The following is an 18,394-nucleotide window of genomic DNA, read 5'->3' as shown; positions in this document are numbered from 1 at the left end:
GTGACTTTTATTTTATTGTTATTTTTTGATAAGACACAATGTGCCAATGTGTGATTTATTTGCGCTTAACGTCTGTTGACAAGCACATTTTAAATAATTATCACAGATTTTTTTTGGGTGCAAAATGACTAAAATTATATTTAAAGTGCGGAAAAACTTCTTCACAGGCTGCCTTTGATTTCAATAATGGACCAAAAAGTTACACACACTCTTAACGATCTGCACACAAAATGTGCTCTTCACAATCAAGCTTTAAAAATATTATACATTATTATTATATTCTACTTTCATTGAGTTTTTCCCAGATTTCCCAGCCAACATCAGTCCTATTTATAAATATTCATTAACCCTTTAAATGCCAGGTTTCTCACATGATGCCACTTTGTTTTTAGAAGAAAAAATTAATTAATTATTTCATACTTATTATTATTAATTATTATTATTATGATTATTATTATTATTATTATTATTTCTATTTTTTATTTATTTATTTTATTTTATTTTTTTTATAGGATATGTCAGTGAATAGCAGCAACATTAATGGTGAGAGTGCACCTATTTTTCTCCATATGATAAATATGGTTAAAAAATAATTATCTCATCGGGAGAAAAATAGTAAAAATGACAAATTCCAAGTCAAAAGCCCAGAATGACACCTAAAAATAATATAATGCATGTTTTTCTGCTTTGATGGGATCAAAAATGTCAGCTTGAATCGGTTTCATTGGAGCATTTTTTGACCTTAATAGTCTGAATGTAACTATTTAGTTTCCACAGTGTATTTTACACTTAGCTGGAAATTCACACAAAAATACTCAATCACGCCAAAATTTATGTCATATGCATGAACACAGCCAAAATCACCAAAAAATCAAGAATAAAAAGTAGATAAAATGCACAAAACAGTCTGCGAGGGTTATTATTTCCACGTTACTGTCTATTCTCTTACGTTTTTATTGTAATTATCATCGTTTGTAACTATTTTTATGCTGCTGTTTTGTTCAGATCTCCATTGGAAAAAAAAAATGTTGATCTCAATGTACTTACCTGATTTAATATGGATTAATTTAAATTAAAAAAAAAAGAAGAAGAAAAAAATGCTTTAATCTCTATGACAGTGGTTCCCAAACATTTTACTTAAGGGACCCATTTTCTATCACTCAGTAAACTAAGTGACATATTTTTTGGATAATTCATTTAGTACTTTGATCTAGTGTTTGTTCTTCTGTTTAATGTAATTATTGATTATCAGAACAGATAACGATTAATTAATCCTTTAATAGAAAACTTGTTGCAACTTTACTGTGGAAGTTTTCAAGAATCTCTAAGTCGTTTGATGAATTATTTATGGGAAAAAATTGACATAATTTTTCCAACAGCTTCATCCTTTGTCGCTGTAACTGGTTTCCCTGCCCCCCCACAGAGCCATCTGCCAGACCTTTAATCCAGAGGGGTATCAGTCGGTGCACAGTGGGGGGTCAGAGACATGAAGACATTCAGATGTAAAGAGCTTTATCACCCCCCCACTTGACTTTTATTCTCAGTCAGTATGTTAATAACAAGCCTCCGATTTACGGATCTCATGCAAATAACTGCTGCGACGAAGGACCTGTTAAAGGGATAGTTCTGACTTTTTTGTAAGAGGTACTTCAGTCAGTGTGTTACATACAGCAGATTTCACGCCCTCACTTTGGAGAAGCAGACTGGTGTCCAATACGGAAGTAAAATTTGGGCAAAGTGGTTTGATTTATCCCAGAAATATGGGAAAGTCAGAAATTAACAAGAAAGAAGTAAAAAATACAAGAAAAGTCCCTGAAAATTAGCACAAAAAATAAACTGGGAATTAAAACAAACAAAAACAACAACAAACAAATGAACAAGGAAATAACCTGAAAGAAAAAAAAACGCTCGAATCATTCATTATAATCATTCTGTAAAGTAATTTTAAATATATCATTTTTGATAATTAGAAAAATAGCTCTCTGGAAAATGTTTGTTTGTATGATTTAAAAAAAAGTATGGGAGAAAAAATGGCCACCCTGGCAAACAATGTCCCGAAAAAATGTGATGTGAGAAATTTGTAAAAGGTGACAAGACAATGACCTGAAAATATGTTTTTACGAAGGAGAGATGATTATAAGAAAATTATTTTAAAAAATTAAATAAATAGAAAAGGGAAAAAAGTCCAGAAAATTATATTCATAATTATTTTATAATAGATTAAAAATTATTATTATTATTATTATTATTTTGGGGGCGGGGGGGGGGGGTCATTGTCTTGTTTGTTGGTTTTTTTTTTTACTTTTTCAATTTTTTGTTTTTTTCAGGTAATTTTTCTGCAACTCTTTATTAATTTCTTGATCATTTTTAAGCCATGTCTTGTTAAGTTGCTAAAGAAAAATCCGAACTATCCCTTTAAAGTCGTCCTCTGCTGTGAATAAGCAGTAAATCAGATGCAAAAGCTTTTATAAAATGAAAAAAAAAGGACAGGACGTATGTTTGTACAAGGCCTTACATTGTTAGACAAAGGCAAGTTTAATTAGAACTAATTACACACAAAAATAAAATACTCTTACAAAATGAAAGTGTTAACATACATCAAATTGCATCAGTCAGCTATGAGAGATATAGTCCTGCTAGTGGATCATGCTATTTAAAAAAAAAAACAAAAAAAAGAGCGCCTTCTCTCAGCTTTTTGAAATAAAAAAGTTGGTGGACGAGAGGCAGCTGCGGGCGACGCTGAGCGGTGTAGTGTGGGAACAGAAAGTAGGGCCATCGGCTTGTGCACTGGACTTAAAGGCGAATGAATATCTGTTAGAGACGTCACCGTTAAATACACGCGGCAACCTTACATCTGTTTGTGTGCAATTCCTCTTTTCATTTTTAAGTTAAAGATAAATTACAGGTCGTTTGATCCACATATATGAACAATATCTTATTACTGTACAAAGCACCATCTGAGGACACTTCACTTTGCATACACTCGTCCGCATGAAAAAAAAGAAAAAAACATTGTTTTTCGTGTGTACGCAAACGTTAAGAACAGTCCACGGTCGTAGAGATTGCTAGACAGGCAGCATCTTTTGAAAACATTCAAGAATTTCATTTTTAAATCGTAGAAAACAACCCCCCCAAATCTCTCTAAATAAAAAAAGTCACTGACGGGACTGTAGCAGGCGGAAACAGGATTCAGCTCACTCAGTTCCCTTTCAAAATAAAGCACATTTGGACACATGCAACGGTTACTGTGTGTTTGTGGTCTGCTGTGGGGAAAGTAATTTTTACAACAAGACTCAAAACCTTTAAAGGGTACGTTTTTTTTTTACCTTGACCCTGTTTTCACTTTTTTTTGGACTAATGGGAACAATTTTTTGGTTCAGTATTCGGCGAAAGTGCAGCAGGAGAAACAGGCTACAATGTAACGACTCTGAGCTCACACAGTCAGTGTCTGACATCTCTGTGGAGAGGATCCCAACTGAGGTCAATTTTAACGCAAAAGCTTTCATTGTGAAGCAGCTAAATAAGGATATTATGAGTTTAACCCTTCGAAACCTGAGCAAACTTCCCGGATTTGTCTCAAAAACATGGGAGGAAGAAGGCAATGAGCAAAGAAGACAGTAAAAAGTACAATGAAAAGTACCTGAAAATTTGTTTCGAAAAATAAAGAAAACAAAAAACAAAAAAGACCTGGAAAATTTCTTAAAAAGTATAATAATTGTGTAAAATACTTTTAAATATGTAATTATGATAAATATAAATGCAGTTTTTTCCCTATCTGTTTTTAAAAATCATTTTATGAATCTACTAATGTTCTGCAACATTTTCAAACAAGTTGCTATTTGCCTTTTTTTTCCCCATTTTCTTGCACAAATTTGCTCAGGTTTCATGTGAAACGCATCTAAAAAAAACGGTGTGATGTCACTCCAGATTTCAAAGGGTTAACAGACTCATTCTCATTCTGAAGCCGCTTTTGCCACCTTTAGCGTCTGCATGATACGCCATCAGCTGAGATCACGCCCGGAAGGAATCATCTGCGGTGTTATTATACGCCGACAGACGGACGGGTCACGGACGGTCGACGTCAGACGAGAACGCGGCCAGACGGCATCTGTTGCGTCAACACGGTACGCTGCTTGGACGGCGTCTTGTTGAAACACTCAATAACGACGTATTATAAGGGGTTCGAGGGTCCCTGTTGGACTGGAGGGGTGGTGGATGGATCCAACAAACCCCGGACTTTCATGCCTGACTCTGGTGTTCGCTTCCCGTCTGGATGTTTGTTTTCTACACCTTATCCTGACCACCTGTGCCAGAACGTGCATTTGTTGACGTCTTAGCGTTGGTCGCCATGTGTTTGTGTTGTCTAAACATGCACCGCACCATGTGCTTATGTTGACATCACGGCATCCCAAAACGTCAACAGCAGACGCAAGAGGATACGGACGACTTGAATGCAGAGTGGACAAAAGGCTCCGTCCCTTTTCTTAAATGTATTTGATGATGCTCCGTCAGTGACAGAAAAACCCAAATATTAACACTTTTAGTGGACATAAATTGCGAACATGCCTCGAGTGGTTACGTTGCAGCCTGTTTTGCGACTTCCTGTTGCAGCGCTCTCCCGAAATACTGGATCAGTTTCAAAACTTGTTGTTCTTATTAGTCACTTAGACAAAAAAAAAGGTCAAGGTGAAAAATATCAAACTTAAACATTCAGAAAACCAATAAAAATGTCCAGAATTAGTTTCTCATCAGTCGTCAAATCAAAGGACGTTAAAAACGACGTATGACATCTCCTGAGACGCGGCCGGCCAAGAGCTCCTGATGATGTTTCGTGGCCACAAACACAAATGAGCACGAGCAGTGTAGTGTGCACTTTCAGCAGTAGTATGCCAATGCGAGACAAACGCTATTTTAGCACCACGTAGCTAGAAGGTAGTCGAGGTTTTTCTTTTTTGTTTTTTTCAACACAGTAAAGACGGGCTTTGGACTGAACAGAACACCGTTTGAAATCAGAGTTAGGTTTCGTGTTGGTGACGTTAATAAAGCCCAGCTACGAATGACAAAGTGTTAAAAAACGCGTAGTGAAACGTCAACACCACATGTAGCTCCAGGATGAAATCAGCAGAATTTAAAGGGTCCGCTCAATATTAGCAAAGAGTCATTCATTCAAAATGATTATGGCACTCAGAGGACGTTGTGTGTTTAAAGGGACAGTTCAGTTTTTTGGGCGGTTTGTATGTGGTACTTCAACATCGTCAGTGTTTTGGATACAGTTTGGAGAAGCAGGCTGGAGTCCGACACTGAAGCAAAGCGATCTACTCGTGGACGAGGGCGATAATAAAAACTATTTTAGCCACAGAAATAAAAATCAACATAATTTTAAATGTACGCTTTATTAAGAGTGTTTTCACTGCTTTACCTAAATGTAAGACGGATGGCGTCGTTGGGCTCAGGAGTGGCTTTTGTTTTATTTGTTTTTTTTTTTCACTTTCTGACCCTTTCAATGATAATTTCCGTTTTTACAGTTTCTAGCTGAGATCAATGGTGTGATTTCGGTATTTTTTAAAATATTTTGGCTGGCCACCAGGTTTGGAAGTCGTTCTTTCTTGAAAATCATCAAAAAGATTTTAAGGGGAAAAAAAAGAGAAAAAACCAACATTTTTTAGAAAAACAAAACACAATATCATAAAGAATAAGAAAATCACCACCAAAACTTTGTTTTAGTACAAAAAACTTTTATATAGAAAAAAAAAAACACCAAAAAGTTTTAAAGGAAAAAAATGTGAAAAAATGGAAGAAAACTGATAAATTTTCCCCAAAAAAATCTCAAAAAATATTTAACGAAAAAAAAGAATTCACTCAAAAAATTAAAAAATGTAAAAAGTCATTTACAGCAATATAAATACTCTCAATATAGCGTACACTTAGCTGATTTTGATATTTTCAGGTGGGACTTTTTTTCGGTGGCTAAAATTTGTTTCGCTGACTCAGCAGCACATTTCTTCGTCTGTGTCGGACTCCAGTCTGCTTCTCCAAACTGAGGGCGTACCGACTGAAATCAACAGTATGTAACACACCGACTGTGAATAAACGCCCCATAAAACCCCACTTCAAAAAATCCAAACTATCCCTTTAAGACTTTTTTGCTCTTTAAGACATCTCTCTCCTTGTACAGTGTGAGAGGTCACGTCGAGAAATAAAACCACAGCATTAACTTACGTGAAATTCGGTCAGGTTTTTTTCACAAATCGTCTTCGATAATTTAAAACACATAACATTTAAAAGATCTTGTTTTTCGGAAACAGTGGACAGGGGTTTTCTGGAATATAACAGAAATAAATTATATATATTATATAGGATTTTATTGTTTTTTTTCTTCCCTGTTATATAAAAATAACACATTTCATTCATTTTCAAACAAAACTTAGCTGTCGGACGTGTGGAATATTTAGTGGGGATGCAGCGCTACGTGTCGGGCAGCGGCTCGGGAGCGGAGGTCCCTGCTGCCGTCTTTGGAGGGTTGTAAACAGTCAGGCTCGGCCTAATTCAGTCTCTAGTCTCGCCCTTCCTCGTTTTCCAGCCTTGGCATTACTGATAACCCCAATGTGATCGCTCGGAGGCACCAGAGTCACGCACACTCCAAATTTAGTGTTTTCGAGTGGTTGCGGTAACCATTAATAACCCTGTGCTCTAGCAAACAGACCAGTTAATTTCGGAGTGGACTGACCGTGTGTTCTGCTTGGGAAGATGGAGCATTGCTACATGGATACAGTCTGTTTTAAAATGCTAAAATGATCTTAGAAAAAACAAAAAAAAAAAAAAAAAAGGAAGAGCCTGCAACTTGTGCGGCTTCCACAAGTTAGTAAATAGTCTGAGTTATTAGCAGCTGAAGAGATCCTTTTCAATGATAAAAAAAGACATAAAGGAGGGTTGAGGGTTAAAAAAAACACCCAGAGTCACATGACATTGTGTGGTCGTCTTCGCCCACCGTCCCTTAGCTTGGCCACGTGTCCCCGGGAAGTATGGGCGTCCCCGGGTGAGGCAACCGAGGATGACCCCCATCTGAGAGGGCAGATTTGTGAGGGGTGGGGGGGAGTGGGGGGTGGGGGGGTGGGGGGGGGGGGGGGGGGGTCACGGCCAAACCGCGTTGCTTCTGGTTTGTTTCGGAGCTCCGTCTGCAGCTGTGACTCACTCTACAGCGAAGCCGCACGTCTCCTCGATGGCGGTGAGCAGCTTGTCGTACAGTTTGTCGTAGTGCTCGTAAGGAGGAATGTCAATCCGGTTGAAACTGGCGGAAAAAAAGGAGGAAAGAACAGTTTTATAACTGTAATTATACTGTCTGAACGACAACACGGCTGCGTAAATAAAGGAAGCAAAATAAGGTTTGATATTACTGATTACAACCTTTCAGTTCCTTTGTCTGAAACGCTCATGTCATAAAGTCAGAGAAACATCCCAAAACCTGAGAAACATCCTATAATCTTAGAATTTTTTTCTTTAAAAAATCTGGGACCAATCCTAAAATCTCTGAAAGTCATAAAACCCGAGAAATGTCCTAAAATCAGAGAAACATCTTAAAATCTTAGAAATGTTCTAAAATCAGAGACATGTTCTACAATCCTAAAAACATCTTACAAGTCTAGAAAATTCAAACCTCCAACATACATCCAAAAATCCTAAAAAACGCCGAAAATTATAGAAAAGTCCTAAAACCTGGGAAACATCCCAAAATCCTAGAAATGTCATAAAATAAAATAAAGTCTCAAAAGCAAAGAAATGTCCTAAAATCAGAGAAACGTCCTAACATCTGAGATATGTCCTACAATCCTAAAAATGTCCTATAATCCTTTAAAACTTGTTAAAACTCTGAGAAAAGTCTGTGAGGCGGACGCGTCCTCACCAGGTGTGGGCTTTGGGCAGGTTGTTGGTGCTGGCGTCGATCTGGTGGATGGTGAAGAGCCGCGGTCCAGCTGCACCTGGATCAACACAGTTCATTTTTACAAACGGACCTTCGCTGCACATCCGGTCTCTCTTTGACATTTTAATAAAGTCATTTCATTTTTTTCAGCATCACATACAGAGAAGCCCAGTACTGAATCCTAAAACCCAGACATGAGTTTGCATTTCAGCACCTCTGTTCCCTCGTCTGAAGCTTTTTGGTTTTAGTTTTGGTTGGATGTGTGAAATAAGATTTGTGGTAAATTAACACAAGCTAAAGATTTTGTTTCTACGACATTAAAATACGTCAGGTATCCCACTGTGAAGCTTTTACTTGTCTTAGAAAACAGGTTGCTATTTTAGTTTTATTTTATTTTATTGTCTTTATTTTATTTTAATTTTATTTATTTATTTATTTATTTTATTTTATTGTCTTTATTTTATTTTAATTTAATTTTAATTTTATTTATTTATTTATTTATTTATTTACTTATTTATTTTATTTTATTTTATTTTATTTGTCAGACATTGTTTTTATTCTGTAAACCTTTTTATTTGGGAAGCACTTTATGTGCTATATAAATAAAGATTATTATCATTATTATTATGTGAGGTGTGTGGACCTCGGTGTACTCTTCGTGCCCGGCGCTCTGGCTCCGGGCAGCGCCGTCTGCCAGGATGAACCCATCGACCCGCTGCACTGAGCACACACTCAGGGTTCACCTCAGGTCAGAGACACCGAATCACACTCACACACACACTCTCACTCACACACACACACACACACACACACACACACACACACACACACACACACACACACACACACACACACACGCACACGGGCCAGTGTCGAGAGAGTGTGTGAGCGTAGAGCGCCGTGTGAAGACGACCGCGCCTCTGAACATGATGATCTGACGTCACATTAACACGCGACGCCTCTCTCAGCTGCATGATGCTGATGAGGCTTCAGAGCGCTGAAAGAGGCAGCTGCTCACGCCGAGCTATGGAGAACAATACGCGCGTTTACGTGACTACACACGCAGGTGTACGCGGGTTTCGTCCGGATTTTTGTTACCTTGGAGAGCCTTGAATCCTTGCAGGGGAACTCTGGAGGAGCCGGTGACGAACTGCAGCAGCCGCGCTCGGCGCTCCTCGTCAAACGACTCCACGGCTTTCCAGAACCACTTCACGATGTTGCTGTCTGGTGTGCAGTGTTTGAGCCGCGTGTTGGACTTCCAGTCGTTGATGTCGATTTTACCCAAACCGCAAACAATCAGCTGCAGGTCGAGGAGAGAGGTGGAGATTTTATTAAGAGTGCAGTGAAATCCTTTAAATGAGCTGATCTACATCTAAGTCTAAGTCTAAGTCTAAGTCTAAGTCTAAGTCTCAATCAGTGATACTCAATTTACAGTCTGTGGGTCAAATCTGGTCCCTGATAGGGTGCCAGTCGTCCCCCCAACCAATTTCTAATTCACAATAAAAATAAAGTGAGTCACACTATGAATTGTTTTTGTACTTTTAGTCTACATAAGTGCCAGAGTCCATGAAACAGCATCAAAATAGAGCTTATTTATCAACTAAGTGCCAGTGGAGGATCCCCACACCCCCCGACAGAGGTCCTAGCTAAGATCCTAATGTCCTAGAAATGTACACGTACTAAAATCTGAGACATGTCCTAAAATCCAAGAATTGCTCCAAAATTCTACAAACGTAATTAAATTAGAGAAATGGCCCCAAATCCGAGAAATCCCAAAAATCTAAAAAATGTCCTAAAAATTTGGGATATTTTCAAAATTAAAAAAAAACATTCTAAAATCCTAGAAAAGTCAATATCCTGAAAATTACCTAAAATCCGAGAAATGGCCCACAGTCCTAGAAACTTTCCAAAAATCCTAAAAAAGTACTGAAATGCAGGAAATGTCCTAAAATCAGAGAAATGTCCTAAAATCTGAGAAACTTTCGAAAAAAACCTAGAAAAAACCTAAAATCCTACAAACTGCCGAACATCCAAGAAATGTCCCACAATCCGAGATGTGTCCTTAAATCCTAAAATCATTCTAAAATCGTAGAAATGTGCTAAAATCCGGGAAACATCCTTAAATCCTAGAAACGTGTACGTGGCCTCTCGACTGGTTAAGTCGAGTCTCTGATCTATGGCGTGATGAAAGGTCAGCGGCGGTACCTCGAGCTCCTTCTCGTCGAAAGCCTTGAGCAGGTGTTGGGGGATGACCTCGTTGAAGCCTTTCTGCAGAGCGAGGAACTGAGCCTCGATGCCTCGCAGGAAACGCCAGTTGACGTAGAGGCGGACGTACTCCTTCTTGGTGTCCTGCGTGACGGGGATGCTCTTCCCGTTGGGCTTGAGTTCGTGCTGGATGATCTCCCCGTAGGCGTTGTGTTCGACGCAGAAGGTGTGGTCCAGCACACCTGTGATGTCGTTGTCCCTGAAGATGGACAAACATCTGAGTCAGTTTGAGGACATCGACAACGCTTTCATGCACAAAATATTTTTTTTTTTTACCTTTATTTCAAAAACCACAGTTTTCCGACTAAGCTGTTTATGACGGATTTAAATAAAGTTGAGACGCGAAGCAACAAAACGATGATTTGTGAATCTTTTTTGACTGCAAAGACAAAATAATTAACATTTAACACACACTCGCATCGCTTTGCACAACAATGTGCTTTCCTTTATACTTTCATTACTTTTTTAACCGACATCATAAGCATCAAATATTCATTATTTTCAGAATTTTAACCCTTTAAATGCCAGGTTTTTGTCATTATGCCACTATGTTTTCAGAGACACAAACACAAAAAATTAATTATTTTCAATATTATAAATGCAAAGCAGATTTTTGGGGGGTGATCACAGTCTGGGATATGTCAGTGATCATCGATAGTGGAAACAGCATGTATTTCCTCCATATGCCGAATATGGTCAAAATGACCTCATCAGGTGGAAAATAGTCAAAATGAAAATTCAGAGTCAAAAGCCCAGAATGACACCCAGAAATAATACAAGTCCTGTTTTTCTGCTCTGATGGCTGTGGGATCAAAAATGTCAGTTTGAATGGGTTTCAATGGAGCATTTTTGGACCATTTTTCTGTTGAATGTCCACTAATGTACCAAACAGTCAAAACCTCTGGGGGGCGCTGTCTTCAAAGTCCAGAGGAGAGGTTTCCCTCTGATGACAACAACTCGTCACTAGATTAAAAATGTGATTATTATTTGTGAAATGTTCTCTAAACTGCTTATTTTCATTAGTAAGTGCAGATACAAGTACAAGTACGTAAAAAGAAACTATACACCTCCCTTTTTAATTCGGCTTCCAATTTGGGTTAATTTTACTATTTTCTCATTTATTGCTGTAGTTATGTTTGCCTTTTCCCCCTTAGTTTTTATTTTTATTTCATATAATTTTAATAAATTATATTATTTTTATTGTGTTGTTGAGTACTTTAAGTTGCATCTCTGCATAAAATGTGCTCTATAAATAAAGCTATTTTATAAAATTCTTCTTCTTATTATTATTCTTCTTCTTATTATTATTGTTAGTAGTAGTATTTTATTTATTTATTTAATAGTAATGAACATCAGTATAAAATACAGACGTAAATATGCCGGAGTTTGCACGCCTTCTAACTTACATCTGTAGTCTCTTGCCAGGTAACAAATAAAATAAAAACATGATGCCTGTGAGAAAACAGCAGGGAATATTGTGTTTGATGTAATTCGCGTGGATTCACAGAGAAGAATCCACGCCGTTTTTGTAAGTCTGCGTCTTGTACGTACAGGATCCACACGAGGCTGTTGTGCAGGTCGGGGTCGACGGACTCCATGTCGTCCAGCGTGATGGGTTTCCCCCAGCAGCTGTTTGTAGAAGGGCAGAGTGAAGCCGCCGTCGATGTAGTGGCCGTGGAACACCGCCATCCCCATGATCCGGCCCACAAAGTGAAAGTAAGACAAGTGTTCCTGTGGGCAGAAAAAACGGCTTCAGTTTCCAAATAAGGACACAGAAACGAGCAGAGCTGACGGTTCAAAGTGTGTTTACAGTGTTCAACCTCTGAATTCCCCTTTTTGGCAAACCAAATAATTCCACACGGTACAACATAAAACAGCAGCACAGACGTGACGCCACAGTCTGTACCGGAGATCGCGTCTGTTGACTGGAGAGCAGAAATAAACAGACAAACTCAGAATGTTGAAGTTTTTAAGATGAAATCACCAAAAGCTGCTTCTACAGTAACACGTTTCTGTTTATGGCATCTGTGCATATAAGCATTTTAGCACCATTACAAAAATAAACTCTGCACATCCCAACACGCCTGAGAGCACATATCACATGACCACACGTGTTCAGGAAGCACGCCAAAATGTAAAACCAACAACCAGAATAAAAGAAAAAGAAAACACATAAAACATGACTTTTATGGGGACGTAAATGCAGAGGTTTTTGGTAAATTTAGTATATTTAAAAAATAAAATAAAATAAAAAAATATATATATAAAACAACATATTATTTTATTTATAAATATACTTTCCTGTTTAATAATTAAAAAAATAAAAAAACAACAGTATGGATGTAATCCTGGTTAAGAGTATACTGTTCAAACGTTTTGTAATCAACAAAAAAAAAAAATACAATAATGTTTTAGTGTGGATGTAGCCTGAAGGCCAGTTCATAGTTCAAAGCTTCTGCAGAAGGCAAATAAAATAAAATAAAATAAAATAAAATAAAATAAAATAAAATAAAATAAAATAAAATAAAATATAAATAAATAAATAAATAGTCAGTAATGTCTGTGACTCACAGGGTTGACGGCAGAGTCCGGGTTTATCTGCAGCGTGTAGATGTCGTCCCGGGAGTACTGGAACAGGCCGTAGTACGGGTTCAGCATCTCATGCGACAGCAGATAGAGCCACTCCCTGCACAGATACACAGACTCACGGAGGTCAGACCGAAACTCACGACAGATTTAAAACACAGAGCGGACACACGTTTGAGTTCAAAACATACTGACATAAACTAATGAAGAAAATACACCAAAAAACGACAGTGAGTGAGCTGAATTCTGTGTCTCCTCCACTAGGAGGCGAACTGCTGTCTAAAAAATGACTGCTGAACCAAAGACTCAAATTTGTGTCTCCTTGTCTCCTGTCTGTGATTTGGACACTGATCTCAGAGCGCCCTGTTGACGGATGTTTTAGTTCCTAAAATGCACCTTGAGGAGAGAGGGAGGCTGGGGATGCACAGGTGTATCTATAAAAGAGGCGGGACACAAAGCTGTCACACGCCATATTTAATTGACATCGCTTTTTAAATGACGACTCCGAAACACGATTGTCTCACTGTCTCCGCTCGTCTCTCCCCGTGTCTCTTTCACGCCTCCTCCTCTTGCGTCTGAGGTGAAAGAGATTCAGACTCGAGGAGCGGAGGCGAGTAAAAGAATCCAACGTACAAACGTAGAGAAAGAGAGAGACGGCTGGTGGCTCCTCAGGCTGCGATCAAACACGGCTCAAAAACGTGTCGGTCCTCATGGAGAACGGGACGGAAATCCAGACGCTAAAAATGTCAAAAATGTGAAAATGAGGAGGAATTACATTAAAAAGGCCTTTGTGATAGTGGCTAAGTCATTAGCTTTTTCATGTAATTCCTCCTCACTTTCACTTTCTCCATGCTCCTCTCTCTTTCTGCTGCTTCTTACCTGGCAACTCCTCCGTAGTCGAGCCCCTCCTCTCCTCTGAACTTCACCATTAACCTCTTCCACAGGTCCTTCGGCCTCATCTTCATCACCTGGCGATACGACTCCTGCAAACAGACGCGATCGGCTTGTTAAAAACAGCAGCGGACACTCTGGTTTCAAAGGTTTACATACGTGTGAAAAGACGCGTGAAAGCGGCACAAGAAACGTATGTCGTTCCAGGTTTCAAAGGGTTAAAGAGGGGTCCTGCCTCTGGGGAAACTGACAAGCATCAGGTCAGACCGGCTCCCGAGATGCACAATGTCCCAAAGTCTGAGACTAATCTAAAGCAGTGAAGTGTAAAAACATATTTGCTCCGCCGTCCCAGTTTCGTGAGAAAGGAGACGGATGCAGCGTGGCGTTAAAAAAGTCATTTCCGACTGGTTCTCTGAGATCTCTCCGCCTCAATCAGCGCTCATCCCACGTGCAGACAGCTCACAGCGTCAGGGGGAGGGCTCATTTAAAGTGGATTAGGGGCAGTTATAAAAACACAGCCGTAAGACTATAATAACACAGCCAGGTTCCTCTGCGCCCTGCAGATACAGCAGAGAGGTGCTGCGAGAAATGGGAATGTCTTATCTGTGCCGAAAAGTACACATGAAGACAGCTCTGGCAGCTGAGCACTTGCCTGTTTGCTCATATTGTAATGCTTCAGCCGGTCTGGAGACGCTATGCAGTTCTGTCTCGCTTAACCTCAAGACGTCCTCTGCACACCCCCCCCCCCCCCTCCCCTCCCGCCCCGTCCCGTCCCGGCCTGCTCTCTCTCTCTTTCTCTTTCTGTCTCACATTGAGATCAGCCAACAAAAATGTCTTCGTTCAGATTAACAGACGTGGCTGTTCCAGCACATTCCTGTGCATATTTTATGAGGGTCATGCAGTCTGTTGCAGGTGTTGTTGCTCTGATGAAGGCCCTCCTAGATGCAGAGCAGAGGAAAAAAAAAAACTCCCCAGCTGAGAGAAAACCCTCATCTGAAACAAGAGGTCTGCTTTAGATTTTACACAGACTACCTTCACACATCATAGATAACAGTGTGTGTGTGTGTGTGTGTGTGTGTGTGTGTGTGTGTGTGTGTGTGTGTGTGTGTGTGTGTGTGTGTGTGTGTGTGTGAGGGAAATCACTCTCACAGCCAAACTGCTGCAGGCAACGGCCTTTACAGGAGTACAGAAGAAGAAAAAACCTTCAGGGGATGTTTAACATAACTTGGATGCGTCAATAAATAACTTGTACGATTACAAGCAGCTCTGCAGAAAAAAAAAAAAAAAAAAAAAAAATTACATATTTGTTCTGTTTGCTTCTTTTAACCGTTTAAAACCTGGAGCGATGCCTTTCACGAGTATTTAAACCTTTGAAAACGAGATTTTTGCAATTTAAAAACATGGACAAAAAGGCAATGCACAAATTTGTAAGAAATATACGACAAATTGGAAGAAATGAATAGATTAGATTTATTTCTAGACTTTCCCTTATTTTGTGGGATAATTTTCTAATAACCCCCCCCCCCCCTTTTTTTAGAACAAATGTTTAGGTAATTTTCTTGTCACCTTTTACTAATTTCTTTCAGCGTAGCTGTCGGGGGTGGGGGTGTTACAGTGGTTACAGTGTAAGAGGACCATAACTGCACCAGTATTATGAGCAAATTATGGGACAACACAGAATTACAAGTGTTCAGTGCTCACAGCGCCAAATGTAGATTTGTTGGCTGCAGTTTTGGGGAAATGAGAGCAGGTGGTTGTGCTGTGGAGCAAATCTTAAAGTAATTTCTGTGTTTTTCTCCCATTTTGTTCAGCATTTTAATTAGTTTCACGCACGCTCACGCTGTGGCGGCTGAATTTCCCTCCAGGTTACATTATGTACCGATTTAACAGCAGGCACCCTTCAGATGACACGGTGTCATGACTGAGCTTTTCTTTTTGCACGCTCACCTCGAAGATCTCCTCGCGGGACACCTCGATGCGACAGTGGCCGGCCTGAGGCTGCTGCTGGGACAGCTCCTGGCGGAGGATCTTGAGCTTCTGAACAAGGTCTCTCTTGTACTTGGGCACCGTGAGGCACTCGGCCTCCTCGGGGAGCTGACCGGGGGACACCAGAGCCTGCTGGGCCTGATCCTTCAACTGGTTCTGACGACTGGAGGCCGAGAAGAGAGGTGAGAGAGCAGGGAGGGCAAGAGAAAGACAAAAATTAGACAAATAAAAACAAACTATAGCTGCTGAGGAGCAATGGGTCGTGTATTCTGCATCACTTGAGGCTTAAACTCACAACCTCAGACAACAAGTCTGAGACGGCTTCACGCTATGATAAAGCCGACCACCAGGGGGCAGGATATCAGCTGTCTGTGCATGGAAAGGCAGATTTCAAACTGCTGCCAAAAATTCATTCATCGAGACAAAACTCTGAGAATCTGCAGATTTCATCTATACAGCAGAGAGATGTTGATCATGTGTTGTGTTTTTCCAGATTGATTTGATCCATGAGTAAAAAACGATGTTTAAAGTTGATATTTTCCCACAGACTGCAATAGTTAACATGAAATGCTGTCAGAAATTCAGCGTTTGAGAAAAAATTCTAAAATGTTACACAGTTAAGCAACCATGGCAGCAAAATTTTGTCTTTTTCATGAACCCTTAAGATTTATTTCAAAAGAACTTGCAAGTATATGTTTACAGTCAAACATTTTGATAAATTTTGCTCAATTTTTGATAAATCAAAAATCTGCGGGGACGGTTTGTGTCAGACAGTCTGAAGACGCCCTGCAGCAGGTTTGGTGTCAATTGAGTCAATTAGGGAGGTTTAATTAGTTTTGCAGCGGTGTAGCTGTGCCAGTTACAAGATACAGTTCCCAAACACACAGCCTTACTCTACGACAATGGCACTAGCAGTTGCTACATTTTTCTTTAGACTGAGAAAAAAACTCTTAATGTTGTGTCCATGAAAGCAGAGCGGAAACCGGCGGGGACATCAGCAGAGAATGAGCGCGGAGTGGACATTATGAGACACCGGTGGAGACACCGGAGAAGAATGAGCACTTAGCGGATCAGTAACTCATCCCTGACTTTGTCTTTCAGTCCGCCGTCAGGTCTCACGGTGCAGGCTGGTCAGCAGGTCAATGATGAGAAACAACACGGGCGCTGAGTTTATGATTCATTTGTTATTTTCAAGGAAGAACATGAAGGAAGGGTGTGAACGGGCGCCCCTCCAGCGTGTGGCGCTCTAGGCGACCTCCTTTATCTCCTATAAGATCGACCTGGACGGCATATTTCCTCCTTGATCACTGATGATTGAAATAAGTCGCTAAACGTTTCTCCTGTTGCATTTTTTTCAAACATCGCCGCTGAGAGGCTCCGAAAAGCCGCTAAATAGCGATAAAGTCGGCGCGTTTTTAGTCCTCTCCTCCCGTCACCCTGGGACCTTACATCGTCCTGTTCATTTGCTTTTGGACGTGCAAATGTTGTTTTATTACATAACATCCGTAATGGTGTCTCCTTCACTACAGCAAAACACAGATTGGTGGAAAATCTTGTCAATGGCAGGGAAAGAGTTAAAAAAAAAAATAAAGAAACAAGGGGTTAAACCCTGCTGCTGACTGATGACATGTTGTGGACTGATCTCGCAGCAGCAGTTTAATGCAGTGTGTGAAGGACTGGAGGAGCGAAACCATGGCAACACGGGCCAAATCAAAACAATTCATCTTTTTATTATCGGTTCTATGACGTCATAAGTCCCGTTATCAGGCGATAATTATCGGTCCGATACGGCGTTCAGAGAGCGAGAGGTCTCTCTTCGGCCTTTGCTGACTGCAGAGTACGAGGAGTAAACACACTGAGGTCATCTGGGAAGCACATCAAGTCAAACAGCTGCCTCAGCCCCTCACACACACACACACACACACACACACACACACACACACACACACACACACAGGTGGAGGTGGGATTAGTGGAGGTAAGACATCTCCTTCGCTCGCTCGCTGTCCCTCTCACGAACTCGCTCACACAGCTTCCTGTCTCCACCTGGCAGAGTCTGTTGGTCTCGCTGAACTAAAATGAGGCTTTTTAACGGACGAGCAGCCGAATGTGACCGAGGGGAAGAAAGTTCTGTAAATAGATCCTCTGCTGCTCTTGACTCAGCATGTGCGTCCGAGGTAACGTGGGGTCATCGAGGCCAAAAATGTGTCTTAAGAGACGGAGAGAGAAAGGGTATAGTGCAGGGACCGTTATAAATAGAAATTAGGGACGTATTAATTGTCTTTTTGTCTTCTATGTGCTCGATGTGAAGCACTTGGTGAACGTCATTTCTTTCTTGTAAAGCACATTGGGCTGCATTTCTTGAAAGATGCTATACAAAAAAAGTTTATCATTATCATTAGTATTATTTTTAATTTACATCACAAAACATGAAATAAAGCTCTTTGAAATGTAGTCCTAAAGCTCAGAGTCAGCGGAGTGCCGGACTAAAAGAAAGGTCTCCTGTCCTTCAAGTCATTTTGCATTTTTAATTTTTTTTTTTTATTTTAATGGGCGTCGAGGAATTGAAAGAAAAATTAACAGAAACCAGCATCTCTAAACTGAGCACAGCTGAATTAACCGGGACTGTTTAGTGTGTTTTAAGCGCTTTTCATTCTTTTTTTTTTTTTTTTTTAGATTTTTGGCTGCGTTCATGCATATGGAATACATTTTGGCAAGATTGTGTATTTTTGTTTAATCTTCATACTG

General features: G+C 39.9%; 1 protein-coding gene across 1 annotated transcript in view; it reads right to left on the bottom strand.

Moving 5' to 3' along the window:
* Window positions 1-7,088: 7,088 nt before the first annotated feature.
* The window catches only part of LOC121956324 (E3 ubiquitin-protein ligase SMURF2-like), a 100,998-nt gene continuing 89,692 nt past the window's right edge, over window positions 7,089-18,394 (bottom strand). The window contains 9 exon segments of the mRNA XM_042504470.1: window positions 7,089-7,288; window positions 7,901-7,976; window positions 9,017-9,218; window positions 10,124-10,382; window positions 11,735-11,805; window positions 11,807-11,914; window positions 12,755-12,869; window positions 13,649-13,752; window positions 15,608-15,809. Of these exon segments, the coding sequence (XP_042360404.1) occupies window positions 7,189-7,288; window positions 7,901-7,976; window positions 9,017-9,218; window positions 10,124-10,382; window positions 11,735-11,805; window positions 11,807-11,914; window positions 12,755-12,869; window positions 13,649-13,752; window positions 15,608-15,809 (1,237 nt within the window). The 3' untranslated portion in view covers window positions 7,089-7,188.

Source organism: Plectropomus leopardus, chromosome 17 (genome assembly GCF_008729295.1).
Source record: "Plectropomus leopardus isolate mb chromosome 17, YSFRI_Pleo_2.0, whole genome shotgun sequence".
NCBI classification, from domain to species: Eukaryota; Metazoa; Chordata; class Actinopteri; order Perciformes; family Serranidae; genus Plectropomus; species Plectropomus leopardus.
The sequence above is the reverse complement of the archived record's forward strand: the minus strand, read 5'-3'. Positions and strand labels throughout refer to the sequence as shown.